Source organism: Camarhynchus parvulus, chromosome 14 (genome assembly GCF_901933205.1).
Source record: "Camarhynchus parvulus chromosome 14, STF_HiC, whole genome shotgun sequence".
Classification (NCBI taxonomy): Eukaryota; Metazoa; Chordata; class Aves; order Passeriformes; family Thraupidae; genus Camarhynchus; species Camarhynchus parvulus.
In genome coordinates this window covers 14810081-14825118 of record NC_044584.1, presented here as the reverse complement: position 1 = coordinate 14825118, position 15038 = coordinate 14810081, and the positions used below count along the sequence as shown (strand labels likewise).

The window sequence follows — 15038 nt, the reverse complement described above, 5'->3', positions numbered from 1 at the left end:
AGCCAGGCAGCTGCTACCTCCTTGTAATTGCAATGTTTGGGTGATACAAAGTTAATGAAGCAAAGTGAAATGTTTTGTTAGACTAACTAATGCAGTGAGACAGAATGAGCAGGCCTTGGGGCACCAGCCTTAACTGGGATCCCAAGCCTGTGTCTTTTTTTCCAACTGCATTTGCAGGGTTACTTGAAAGTTTAAATTAGCCCCACAAACACCATGTCTTAGAGGTTTTATCAGTTCTCATCTCATAAATCTGAACCAGAGGCACTCATACACCCGAATCATCACTCCCCTGCAATCATCTGCCGCTGTCATCTCCCAGTTAAATCCAAGGGAAAGCAAAGGGTATAGAACTGGAGGAACATTTAATCCAGTTGGGTACAAGCCGTTAATCATGTATGAGATGCTTATCAGTGACACTCTGTGTCTTGGAGAGGTTTTGTTCTAATCTTGGTGCCCACAAAGTTTGTGCATGTGCTCATTTTTAGAAACATTATTAAATAATCTATTTTAGCCATCAAGATGTGTGGAGGTCTTTGTAGACTCTGTCTAGACTAACTTTACAGTAAACCTAAGTTAGAGCCTACTAACCCCAGGTCTTTTTTTGACCAGACTGATGGCAAACATTTATATCAAGAGCAAATCAACATAAAGGTTTCATTTCCACATCACCATCATTTTTTTAGGCATTCATTCCCATGCTAGGGAACAAATAATTCCTGTAAAGTCAGAAAACCAAAAACTTATTTAACAAAAAAATTTCATGTATTCATTGGGAAATGTTTATAATGAAAGGAAAAAGCCAGTAGTGCAAATTAGTTTCTTTAGAAACTCAGTTTCAATTTCCTGCAGTGTTTGAATGTTAAATAAGGATATTTAGCATTAAAGATTTACATTTTTAATCTAGGCTTAGCTTTATGGAGAAGGAACACTGCTTTGCATAGACAAGGTGTTGGTTGCATCTGCCAAAGTCAATCTGCTGCTCAGAATAACAAAGGTAATTAAGAATATACTCTCAAAGTTGCAGTCAATTATTTGTGTGATGCAGCAAAAATATCAGTCTCTTCCAGCCTGAGCATGGCAAAGCTTGTGTAAGTAACTTTTACCCTCTCTGCTCTGCTTGCAAGGTTGCCTGGGTGCTGGAGGATTCAGAGGGCATTGTGTCTGGGAATCACCAGCTTTACTTCCCAGGACTTTGCCTGGGTAGAATTCATCTCTAGGGCAGTTCCTTCTCAACTGTTCTGAACCTGTGCTGTTCAGGTGCAGCAGAACCCCACTGAATTCCTCAACTTTCCCCAGTGTTTCTTTATTCCATATCCTCTGCCCTGTCTGTATTTACTAGAAGTAGATTGTTTGTAATCTGAAGAAGGGAGAGATTCCCACAGTGTTTACCCACCTGACTGTAGGAAAGCCAGTAAGTGCAAGTGTGCCAAAGACTATAATTAATTGCTGCCATGGCAGCAAGCACAATTAACACACCTAATTTCATTCACAATCCTTTTCCAGGAAATATCACATTTTTTCTCCTGTTTTTGTTGTTGTTGTTGTTGTTTTTGTTGAATGAAGAATTAAATTCAAATGCGGTATTACCATTCAGCCTTCCAGTAAAGCTAATGGGATTCTGGAGTTTATTGTTCTTTTAAACGTACCACAACTACTTCCCCTGTGGCTCAAAAGAGAAAAGCTGTTAGACAATATACACTATTACAATTTTCAGATTGGAAAGCCCTTGGAAATTAGTAACTATTGCTGGTTGATCTGAGGTTTGGCTATTCCTTCTCAGATTTAATATTTTCATCATGCACTTGTACACATCCAGTTTTGAAGAGTCAGAACGTGCAATGAATTTTTAAAAAGACTGACCAGTCACAATTTATCTCTGAGAGACTGCAAGACACAGTGTCCTGACTCTTACTTAATATTACCTGATCTGCCAAAAAACCCCATGGAGTGTCAGCACATGACACTGAATTCAAAGGGGACTGCAGGAGGGACATACTTGAAGGAAGCAGCACAGCCAACTTCTTGGTACTTGATCAATGGATGAAACTGGCCCAATTCATCATTTCAAACAAGCAATTAAACCTCGGCAAAGTTGTCTGGCACGTGAGGTAAATTTAAACAAATTCCTAGGCCACATGGCTGTGAGGAAGACAGGAAATGCAGCTTAAGTGCATCCTTAAAAAAGAGGTACATCTGGGGAATTGGCTGCCGAAGCCCTCTTGTGTGTGGTACAGAAACTGCAGCTCCCTAAACAATTTTCATTATCACCCACATTATAACATTATAACATCTGTAGCCACAGATCTTCTGCAGCCACGAGATATTCCTGCTTTGCCCAAATATTATGCATATGTGAAATGAGGTATCAGAATTTCTTAGAAAAGCAATTGCAGCAGCTCCATTTCTCACGTAATGTACCTTTATGTTTAAAAGTTCCCATGTAATGCAGCTTTTTAGCTACTCCTCTAATTATACTAAGCCTGTGTACCACTAAGTACCTCTTGCTGCAGACTGGTGAGATTGTGTGACAAATAAAATCTGCTTTGCCTGCTTAGTACTCCATAGCAGTGAGAACATGCCAGCAGAGAGAGACACTGCAGTAATAATTTATGTGGCAGTGTATCGCCACGGGAAGTAAAATAATGTTCTGCTCTTTCACTGGAGACAGATAAAAGGAGGACAAATCCCCAAAGCATTTTTGTCAGATATTCATCCAATCAAATTTCCCACAGAAACTGCAATAAGATATGTGAATGGCTTCTGTGTTTTCCATTTCAGTGCCACTCAAAACTCTTGACTGTAAAACTGGGAAAGACTATTTCATTCTTTTAATAATTATTTTAATAATTATTAGCCTTTGTTGAGGAAGGCAGATGATGAGAAAGAGACATCTAGAAATAGATAAAGAATATAAATTACATTCCAAGTTTTTTTAATCATTGACTAATACTTCCTGCTACTCAAGAAAAATACAAGGATCATCTTTAGCAATTGACATTAGCATCATATGACAAGTAATTAATATGTAAATGCCCACTTTTGAGCAAGATCCTCCTGCTGAAAGATAAAACAACTTCAGCAGTCCCTGCACACTTGCCGAGGAGGTGAACTAAACGCAGATGGGAGTTAGGAGCACACCTCTGTCTGTGGTTTTGCACAGAGGGCAGGTCAGCACGTCCAGCTGCTGAGGTGCCCTGTGCCCACACATCACTGCATCCTGACTGATCACACAGCTCAGGGCCAGACCAGCTGCCAGCTCTCACTGCAGAGGAGCTCAGCTGGGAAATGACTGCCTAAGACACCATGGTCCCAAATGTAGATACTAAAATCTGCTGGTCTAACTCCTAGGCAAACTCATGTTGTTAAAGCCTCCCAAAAACTCTGGTTATGATGTTTCCACTCAATGATTAACTCAGTCTTGTTTATTTCACCTGGTTTATACGTAATTAAAAACTCTTCAGAATTAAGCAACTAAACCCCCAATTCCCTAAACAAGTGAACAGCCGTTGCTCCAGGTAATCTTACAGTGGTACTTGAATACTGACATTATCCGGACTAAGGAAGAAACGCCTTTTTGCCTCCGAAGAGGTTTTCCCACTTTGTTTTCAAGCCGTTTGTACATTTTGCACGGCATTACAAACGAACCGAGACAGGGCAAGTGGTGCTAGAAACAATTAATAATTAAGAACGCGAGTAGGAAACGCGTGTTGAATCTCCGAGCAAGTCCTGCGGATGCTTCAGCGCAAGCCTGACCTGCGCCTCCCCCGGCGGGCTTTGAGCGGGGTTTAGTGCCGGGTAATTCTCCAACACCGGCGAGCCCCGAGCACAGCGGGCACCCCGCAGCACCCGCGGGGGCCGCCGGGCAGCGGCGTCAGCGGAAGGAGCCGGAAGGAGCGACAGCGGCAGCGAGCGGAGCGGCGGAGAGGCGGGACCCGAGCGGGGAGCGCGGAGAGGTGGGAGCTGAGCGGGGGGAACGGGGAGAGGCGGGACCCGAGCGGGGAAAGCGGGAGAAGCGGGATCTGAGAGGGGGAAAGCGGGAGAGGTGGGATGTAAGCGGGGAAAAGCGGGGGAGGTGGGATCTGAGCGGGGAGAAGAGGGAGAGGCGGAACTCGAGCGGGGAGCGCGGAGAGGTGGGAGCTGAGCGGAGGGAAAGGGGGAGAGGTGGGACCCGAGCGGGGAGAGGTGGGATCTGAGAGGGGAAAGCGGGAGAGGTGGGACCCGAGCGAGGGGAAAGGGGGAGAGGTGGGACCCGAGCGGGGAGAGGTGGGATCCGAGCGGGGGAAGGCGGGACAGCCGCCGGGGGGACGCGGGACCTGAGCGGGGCGAAGGGGGACGGGCCGGTCCGGCCGGGAAGACGCGGATCCTATCGGGGGACGCGGGTCCTGCCGAGGAGAAGCGGGACAGGTGGGTCCCACCGTGGGGACCCGGGACCGGCGGGCCACACCGTGGGGCCAGGCGGGTCCCACCGTGAGGACAGGCGGGTCACACCATGAGGACCCGGGACAGGGGGGTCCCACCATGAGGACAGGCGGGTCACACCATGAGGACCCGGGACAGGGGGGTCACACCGTGGGGGCCCGGGACCGGCGGGTCCCGCCCGCGCTGCCCGTGCCCGCGGAGCCCCGCCCGGCGCGCTGAGCCCCGCGGAGGCGCCGGCGGTGCCGCAGCAGGAGCGGAGCCCCGCGCACGTCTCCCGGTGCCGGGCACTGCTCCCGCCGGGTCAGGGCAGGCTTGGAGCTGGCAGAGTTAACACAAGCGCGCAGCCACAGATACAGAGACGCTTCTGAAGCCGGGAGTGTTGTATATGTGGATAGGTATGGTGGTCCGGCAGGGAGGTACTAAGTTATCACGGGTCTGGAGCATCCCTCTTAGGAGGAAAGGCTGAAGTTGAGGAGAGATGACTGAAGGGGGCCTTCTTAATGTGTATAAATATCAAAGGGAGGGCTCAGAGCAGGGACCGGGCTCTGCTCCCTGGGGCCCGGCCATGGGGCAGGAGCAAAGGGCAGGACAGGCAGCTCCCCCTGAACGTGAGAAAGAACTTCCCTGTGCAGGGACCGAGCACTGGGACAGATTGCCCACAGAGAGTGTGGAGTGTCCCTCACTGGAGATACTCCAGAACCATCTGGAGACGATCCTGTGCTCCAGAATGGCCCTGCCTGAGCAGGGAGGTGGGACCAGATGAGCCATTGTGGTCCCTTCCAACCTGAACCATTCAGTGATCTTGTTCAAGCACAACTGGGTAATAGCAAATTTAGTGTAATCATTCAAGATGGTAATGCCAGCGCAGGAAGGGGTCTTATTCCCTTTGAAAACCTTGATTAGGCATTGTAATTCTGTGCAGTCATGGTAACGTTTGGTTTTTTTTGGGAGGTTGTTTGTAACACAAGCAAATTAGCAGCTCTTCCTAAAACACACAGTGGCTGCCACTGACCTACTAACAGTTATATTTTAGAGGATTCTGTAAAAGAGAGCCTTGGAGCATTGCTACTTTATTGAACAGTGTCATCCGATCTTTATAATTTGAAATACTGCTGGAGCAATGTTCAGGCAGTGTCAGGCTGCCACTGAAAGCTGTGTGTGTTTGGTTTTAGGTTGAATATCCTGATGAGGAACTTGTCTCGGAGTGTGGTGGAGCTTGTACAATCCCACCTTCTCAGAAACGATGTCCTGAGTTTTCCTTGGTGAGCAAAACTGTTGCTGTAAATGGAAGAGAGTGGAATCCCTTTGTGGCAGCACTGCATAAGGGCTGTTTGAGCACTGCAGATGTTCCTCTCACCAGCACCCCATGGCAGATTTAGCAGAGAAGGAGATGGATAACCCCACGTTCAGAAGTGACACTGTGCTATCTGATGTCCACTTGCACTGCCCAAGCAAAAGGCACCTCATGGTACGACTGAATGCAGTTGGACAGCCAGGTAATGGATGCTGTATTTTAGCTGCACTCAGATCTTTGGAAGGCTCAATCCTCCTCTAAGTGGTTGATATTAATAGTTACATATTTTCTTCCAGCTATAAGCAGAATCACCTCCTACTCAGTCTTTAGAAAGAAGGCTAGCTGTGTTATCCTCATGAAATTAACTCCAGAAATGAAAACTTGTAGACAGCTTGTCTTAAAAATTAAACTTAACATTACTTTTTGAGAAAAAGTAACCAAATGTACTCACTTGTAGGTTTAATTTAATGGTTCATTGAGCAATATTGTCAGTATAGCACTTTGGGAGTCATGATTTAAAATAAGGTTGTGATGTTTGTTATATACAAACAAAAGATGAGAACCCAGGGATTTTAAATAGTGTAACTTAATTTTAAAATATAAACGATCAATAATTATTTTGTCAAGTTTAATTAAATGTTTATGTGATGATTTACCATCTATTCCAGGGGAGCATAACAGCTTTCTTTGGGCTATGTGGTGGGGTTTTTTTTTTTTTTTTTTTTTTTTTTTTTTGTTGGTGGGGTTGATTTTTTGGGGGGAGGGGGGTGTTTGCTTCAAAAAAAATGTCAACAAGAAAACTTAACATTGCAATGGCTTAAACTGACATAGAATTTGAAGAGTCAAGGCTATAGAGGAAATGAGTTGGCAAATGTCCCTGGCTGATTGCCAGCTTGTAGGTTGCTATAAAGTTGTCAAGGGATCTGACCCTGAAGCTGCTGGCAAAATGTTCAGTACATAAGTCCTGCTGTGACAGAAGTGTTAATTGTTTTTTCAAACCCAGTTGTGACATCAAAAGAGTAACTTCTGCAGCTGCTCTGGTGTGTGACAATGTGAAAAATTATCAAAGTAGGCCTGACAAGGAAATGAATAATAATTTTGACCCTTTTCAGGTCAAAATCCAGGTAATTAATGATGTGGTGGGTCTTCATGCTGTTTGATGTGTGTTAGCTGTGATTGTGCTTGGTGCAAAGAGCCTTTCAGCAGAAGGAAGTGACAGTGTGTTCTGCCTACTTCAGGGAACTCTGTCTGGGACATTCCTCTGGTTTTTGAGACAAGAATTGCATTGTAGTATGACAGCCTTTTGTGCCATAACAATCTACCAGGATCACTGTGCTGTGTTTTGGGGAAGTTTTTAGGGATTTAGTCTCTTCCCCTTTGAGTCAGTTTGACTTTCCACCATTTGAATGCTGTGGAAATGCAAAGGATCAGAATGGACTTGGAGAACAGAGCATTTCATTCGCTGATGCATCCTCTATTCCAATTAGTTTCATTTGGTCATCATGCAAACAGTGGACACTTTAAAAATTTCTCATGCTAGGACAGGCATTGAAGATTTTACTCGATCTAGCTAAAAATGGTCTCACTAGAGAGGAGCCTCTGCCAGATTTCAGTAGACCATCTTGGAACATCTTGCATACTAAAGAAACTGGAATAGAACTCCATAAATTGTGAAATTGTTGAAAGGAGTGGTGGTAAGCGCTTTATCTCTTCCCTTTTGTTGGGAATGAACCTAGATGGAAGGACTATGGAATGTCTGTTCTTCCTTATGTGTGGTATTCAGGCAGTACAAATTCCTTTAATTAAAATTGCAAGTTCCATGTTTTAATAACTTAAAATTTTAATAGAAGCTATGTCACTGAGTGATTGTTGTAAAAGATTTTTAATTAATTGGTCATTAAGAATAGCTTCAGTCATTTAATCTCTTTGAATAATCAGTATGAACACTTTAAAAAAAATTACAGAAGTGTCAGCTTTGCCTCCTGTGCAGTTATTTCTGTTCTTATATACTGAGCCAATTTCAAGGCTTGGAGTTGCTTGAATTCCTAAAGACTTTCAAAGCAACAAACAAAAATTCAACTTGCATTTTACTAGAACGTGCTTCTTTCTTACAAGATAGGAATCTTAACCAAAATACATTAATTGTAACTTGTATTAATTCTGCTTTCAACTTAGTCTGAACTTCTGTGAGCAGAACTTTTGGAGAATCTCCTCTGAGAACGCATCTCCTCTGCCAATAGTTAAAATAAATATTACTAAATTACTAAATATTACTAAATCAGACTAATAGTTAAAATAAATATTAGTGAGTTTCTGCCAATAGTTAAATATTACTAAATCAGATGAACATGCCCATTATGGCTGTGCAAATGCTGAGTCAGCCAATGGACTGTGAAAGTGCTTTGTTAATTTGTGCTGACAGAACTTAATAACAGAAGTATTTCTTCATAGCAAATAAAACTGTATTTCAAGTTACCTGTATCATGATTTACCCTATAGATTTTTAATACATGTAATGCATGCCAGAATCTCATGCATGTGGAAGGTTCTGGCTCATCTGGTGTTTAACCTTTCCCCCCACACTGTGTTCTTACAGTGTTCCTGTCATATTTCAAACTGCTTTGGAGCACAGAAGACTTGGCATCTGGGAAACACGTGAGAGAAATTACCACAGGAAGAGAACAGCAGTGCAGAAGTGGAGATGAGCTGTGTGACAAGGACAGAAGTAACGTGAAAGAAGAAGGAGAACTAAATAGCAAAGGAGTAGAAGCTCTGCTAGATGATGATGGAGACTTGGAAGTGGTCAGAAGGCCTAGAAGTGCCTCCAATTTGCAAGCAGAGGAACTTTTGAGGGATATAGTGTGCCCTGTGATTCTGATGAAAGGGAAGGAAGATGCTTTTGAAGATGAAGAGCAGGAGTGCACTTGCAGTGATGTTGTTAAAATAGGTAAATAATAAGTTTTCAGTCAGGGAGAAATGTGGCAGATATGTTTCAGTAAAACAAAAGAAAAATAGGTTTTCTTTGGAGATGGAACAGCAGTTTGTTAAGTGAAAGAAATTAATGAACACAATACTGTGATATTGCAAATAAGAATTTGCATTTTTTCTCTGGAAGGGGTTTGGGCAGTTGTATACCACGGAGAACTCAGTGCTCCTTAATTAGAGTGGGTGTTTGGCATTATCCAGCATTATTGTATAGAATAAGGAGGGTTTAGTTCTACATTTGAAAGGGAAGCGTAACTTTAGTTTCAAACTTGCACTGTGGAACTTGATTTGAACAAAACAATTTTGAGGTAATTCTTTTCTGTTCTCTCTCATTTGCACAGAACACACTATGGCAACCCCCTTGGAGGACGTTGGTAAACAAGTACGTGTTCTGCCTTGTAGTATCTTGATTTTCATGGAATGTGCTTCAGAGCTGGTTCAGTTTTAAATGCTTCCCTTGTCCCCAGGTCTGGCGTGCTGCCTTCCTTCTGGCTGATTACATTCTCTTTCAAAGGGACACGTTCAGGGGTTGCTCTGTGCTGGAGCTTGGAGGTGGCACTGGAATTACCAGCATTATCATGGGAACAGTTGCCAAGAGAGTTTATTGCACAGGTAAGGCAGTTGTTTCAGTTAAATATTTTCATGAAACTTGCCAAAGCAGTGCTTTCATCCTGGTATTTTCAGACTCATCTGTTCAGTTATAGTTAATCATTTTTATTAGTGTATATCAATTTGTGTTATATACTGAAAAATAACTCAAGGGGCTGAGAAAGTTCAAGAGTTTAAAAGCAAGATATGTTGCAGTGAACTCATGATAGTGTGTCCAGATTAAAATAGGTAGGGTAGGAATATAACTTCTTTCTTCAAGGCTTTCAGCTTAGAACTGAAGGACAAAATGAAGAAGGATACTAGGGGAGCAGTCATCAGTGGACAGAGTTGCTCTGAATTTTCCTTAATCTCATGGGCTTGAGAGAAACTTTGAGTATTAGTCTGAGAGGCATACATGGCCCATGCAAAATATTCTTGTTTTTAATATAATTATCACCTCTTTTCCAGATGTTGGTGAAGATCTCCTGGCCATGTGTGAGCAAAATGTTGCATTAAACAAGCACCTGATGGAGCCAGGAGGTAGGTGCTGTATGGTCAGACTGTGGCTCTCTACTTTAGCCCAGGTGCTGTGTGAAAGGCCATTTGTGACTGATGTGATCTTTCTTCACCCCCAGGAGGGGAAGTTAAAGTGAAAGACCTGGATTGGCTGAAAGATGAATTCTGCACTGGTAGGTACTTCTAATGGCTCCTTTTAGATTGGGCTTAGTGTTTGGTGTTTCATATTCAAAAGCCTCTCTTGGGCCTCAAAGAAAGTTCTGATTAATGACAATATTTGATACTGGCAGTTGAAAAGGTTTTAAATTTATTAGACTTTCAAGTAAAGATTCTTTTAATGAAGAATAATTTTTTTAAAGCATGATAAAATAGGAAGATTAATCAAAACTTATAAAAGGGTATATCTGGGGTTTTGTTTAAAGGTGTGCTTTCTCTAAGGTGTTTAAAGCTGTGATCTTGCTACAGGATTGTGAATTCTGAAGTGAAAGAAAACTTTTGCTTGCCAGTCAGCCTTGGGAGGGTTCGACATAACACAGAGGAAGCAGAGGACTGGGGGAACTTCAGAAAATGAACAGGGAAGGTTTTGATTTCCCTGGAGAGGTGTGCTCTGTTTATGAAGCAGCAGCTGCCCACAGGAGCCAAGAAGTTCCTTTTCTCCAGTCATTTGAGACATTTAAGCACCAAAGCCATATTCTTTCTTCCAGATCCTGAAACTCCTTATAGCTGGTCTGAAGAAGAGATTGCTGATCTGCTTGATCACTGTTCTGTGATAATGGCAGCTGATGGTAGGAAAATATAAACAGGAAGCTTTTAAATCAAACATTCAAGCATTATAAGTAATAATTTAAATGTACCTAGTTTGCTTTTAAAATCGAATAGATCAGATCCTTACCTAATTTGCCAAAGTTCTGCCTTAAGTGTTCCTGCCTGTATTTTTCTTTTCTAAACACTTATATTTACATTCTGAATTGGCAATTATGAGAACAGATGTTGCAAGCTGTAGCTCTTCCTTTTCTTTGGTGTGTCCTGCTTTCAAAGGAGATCTGGTTATAATGGTAAATTAATTATAGCCTGGTGTGGGTTTTTGTAAGGAAAGAGGCTCTCTACTCTCTAATATCCTGGGTTTTTTAGCTTTGTAGTAAGATTATTTCCAGGCTGAGAGAATTCTTGTCAAATCTTGTAAATTGTCTGATAAATGATTCCCATTCTCATGAGGGAAAGCTTAAAGAAAGCCATAAATAGCAGCAGTGAATACTCTTACAGGGTCAGTTGTTGCCATTAGAAATGTACTTTGCACTTAGATAAAAGAGTGACTTCTTTGATTTGAGTAATCAAACTAAGGCCTGCTGTTTCATAATGGACACTTAATTAATTATATCCTTAATTATACATATGCTCTTAATCTTGTTTTTTTACAGTGTTCTATGATGATGACCTGACTGATGCCTTGTTCAGAACTCTGTATAGAATCACACACAACTTGAGAAATTCTTGCACAGTTTACTTAGCACTGGAAAAGAGGTGAGTATTACCAAGAACTTAATATAAAAAGCACTAAAACTTTGTATGTTTTAATTAAAGGTTGGCTTCTGATTTTCATTGTATCAGATGATCACAGGCTGCAGTATATGCTCAGGATAAGCTCTTTTTTCCTACATGCTTAATTTTTATCAGCTCAGAATGTGAGTTTAACAGGAGTTTGCCTTTTGTTGTCCTACCTTTGCCTCACCTGAGATGCTGTCTGTGCAAATAAGGATAAATAGGTGGCTAGATTGATATAATGCCTGATTACATTTGCTGTGTATTTTTGAGGTCACAGAATGGAATCAAATGGTTTAGAATTAGGGTATTTATTTCTTAGTTTGAGCAACTCTAGAACAGTTTCTCTTGTTTGCTTTCAAGGAATCAATGAACATTTTAAAGTAATTGTGTGTTGGAGTCCATTCATAAGCTGATACACAAATAGGCTTTGCTTAGATCTCTAGAGATATGCAAGTAATAACTCCTCCTGTGGTTTGCTGCCAGGTGTTTGTCCAGGAAGCCAAGCCAATGATTCTGTTGTGGCAAAGTGCCCTAAAATCAATGGAAAAGTTCATCCAAGAGTTATTGTGTGCTGATACTGACATAACATCTCTTCTGCTTTTCAGGAATGGGGAGTGTACATTTTTTTGGCTGCTGAAGGGAGTTAATTATGCTGAGAAGATTCGTTTTTTTTCATTAGCTGAGGGAAGTTACACACCTATTTAAGATGCCAATATAGGAGAGATGTTCTAAATGAAATACTCTTTTGCCAGGCTGAACTTCACTTTAAGACATATGGATATTACATGTGAAGCCTACAGTCACTTTAGAAATACTCTAAATGATCTGGAGAACCTCCAAGATGGAAAAATGAAATATACAGTGGAGCACATTAAGCCTGATTTCTGCCAGTTCCTTGTTTATGAACGGATTGAGCAGTTGGTAAGTGGCATTCATGAAAATGAATGTAATGCATCAGGCTAATCATCTCAAATTAGTTATCAGCTGTTTATGGAACATGAAGGAGGAACAGAAGAATAAACATTATCTTTTATTTCCACTTAGTTTTTTTGATTTAAAAGGATCCTTGTTTGTGCTTACATAATCTGTACTAGATTGACATGTCCTGGTTTTGGCTGGGACAGAATTGATTTCCTATCACCAGCAGTAGGGTGGCTGAGATTGCACTCAGTTCCTCAAAGGAAAGAGACCTTTACTTTGTAAAATGCCATTTTTTGTGACTGAACTGGAAAATGGGACCAATATCTCTTCTCATTTATTTTCTTGTAGGAGAGCTTTCATTTCACACTTTCAGTAATTCCTTTCCCAGTTCAGAGTTCAGGACATAATGTTCTAATATCTATGAAGAAGTCAATTAGCTGTAAACTTCTGTTATTGGGAAACATGTCAGATATAATATTTCTTGTTATCTAATTACCTCTCAAGCACTTATGGTTCTCTTTTTCCATTTTTTTCCAAATTATCTGCTCTTAGGATTATTATGCAGGTTAACAGCTAACAGACTTCTAGAACAATCCAATCTAATGAATCTTTTTAGAAGAGATGCAAATCTTGCACTGGATTGCAAATCTGGTACCAAGAAATTATGTTGTTGTAGTGAACATACTGTGTGTATGCATGGTGAGGTGACAGGAGCCACAGTTACTTCATGAGATTGACTTTTTTTACTTAATGCTGATACCTTCAGGCATAAAATGTGTGTAAAACTTGTTTAAAAGTTTTTAAATTATACAAAAGTAACCTGGTTTATAGGTAAGTGTGTGAACTCATTCCCTCGCTGCTTTGAGGAAGGCTGCTGACCTTTGAAATCTCTGCATTTTTAAAATGCTTATGTTTTTATTTATCATTTATCAAGTCTATTGCCACAATTCAGAGATGTCATGGTGAAGAGTATGTGACAGTCTGCTTAATTATCCTCTGTGGAGCAGACAAAGCATATATTAATATATTCTAAAGAAATGAAGTGATTAAGGATTTTTCATCCTTGTTGTCTGTAGGATTGAGAAGGGGTTTGTGTTTATATAAGTCATGCATTTGTGAGACTTTGATTCCTCAGTAAATTATTTCTTCAACTGTTTTTTTACCAGCATTATTGAAACCATTTGTCAACGCAGGCTAAGAAAAAGAGCAGGATTATCAGTCAAAATACTTAGGATTAGCAGGATTATCAATCAAGATCATGCAGATCAGTGAATCACAGAATCACAGAACATTCTGTCATCCACAAGGACAATTGAATCCAACTCTTAAATGAATGGCCTCATACAGGGATCCAGTCCACAACCTTGGCATTATTAGCACCACGCTCTGACAACTGGGCTAATTTCAAGCTATTTTAAAGCAAACTACTTTATACTAAACACACATTATTTTTTTTAATCATGGTACAAGAATGAAGCAATTAGCTATAGTGCTGTGTTTCAAAGATAATTTGGTAATTTTTCCAGGAAATTACAGACATGGATTTGGTATCCATCTATAGATGGAGGTATAGGGTATGTCTTAAAACTTGTCTTACAGTGAGCATGTGGAATTTTTTCATAATTGCAACCTACTGATGTGAGAAAATACCTGCATGTGTTTTTTCTGCTCCTACAGGAATTGTGGAAGATCATGGCTGAACACCTAACGTGACAGGCCCATGAGGAAAGAGAAGATCTTTACCTAAGGAGAAGGGCTATTTTGGTGTTCTGTTAAGATAAGGATTTTCATCTCAAGAAAAGTATCTTCCTGGTGGAATTGTGTTCTCAGAAAGTATTGCAATGCAGCTTTGCTTTACTTTTTTGGTTTTGGCACTTCGTTTCTTGGACTTGTGCAGTTGGACGTGATCTCTCTGGTGTTTCCAAGTACCTGCTGGATGCCAGTCAGCGGCAGTGACATGGTGACTTGCTCTTTGGGTTGATGACTTCACTTTCAGAGTTTGGCAAAGAAGTATTTAACCTTTTCCATGTGGCTGATTTGCAGATGTTGTGCATTTCCCTTTTCAGTTTACACAACATGGACACTGTTCTTAGTCTTATCCCAGTTCCAAATACAAATACACATTATTTGTATTTATGGACACTTGTGAAACAATGTTCTCAACAAGACTCTTTTGTCATGAATGAACTTTAAGAAATTTGTTTATGAAATTGGCCCTTAATTCTCAGTTTGTCCTATATAAATCACTCTAGTTTAGGGCCACTGTCTGACTTGAAAGGACATAAGATGCATTTTGTTTGGGTCTCTAAAAATACTCCACAGAGGTTTTGGAGTAGAGGAAGTCAACCCTATATTGTTCTGCAGGAATTTCAATCTATTCTGTCCTGGGCAGGTTGAGGATGAGAAGGTACCACATAAAGGGAGATGTTACAGCTCTTGAAATATTTGGAATTCTATTCTCAGCATGTGAGGCTGGGGGTAGGGAAGTTGCCATGAATGTCTTGCCCAAACAAAACTGGGCCTCCAATATCTTTCTTCTGGATTAAAATAAAACATATTTATTAAATCTCTCCTGTGCTATTAATGAATCCAAAAATCTGCTTGCACTTTTATAAATGTTATGTGCACTGTTGTTTTTATATCACTTTACCATATGTACACTGCCATGGGAATCCTTGTGCCCACTGCATTCCTCAGCATCAGGAAAGTGTCAGTGATGGAGCTGTTCCAGCCTGGGACCTGTGGGAGTGTGCAAGATGTTCCTTAGAAGCAT

At 41.3% G+C, this 15038-nt stretch overlaps 1 protein-coding gene across 1 annotated transcript; it reads left to right on the top strand.

Annotated features, from left to right (window-relative positions):
- Window positions 1-5703: 5703 nt before the first annotated feature.
- On the top strand, window positions 5704-14831 carry METTL22 (methyltransferase like 22). The gene is made up of 10 exons (XM_030958192.1): window positions 5704-5915; window positions 8310-8660; window positions 9040-9080; window positions 9166-9310; window positions 9755-9826; window positions 9922-9975; window positions 10507-10587; window positions 11221-11323; window positions 12097-12265; window positions 13943-14831. Exons 1-10 carry the CDS (start codon window positions 5786-5788, stop codon window positions 13976-13978), a joined length of 1182 nt encoding a protein of 393 aa, XP_030814052.1. The 5' UTR covers window positions 5704-5785; the 3' UTR covers window positions 13979-14831.
- The last annotated feature ends 207 nt before the right edge of the window (window positions 14832-15038 follow it).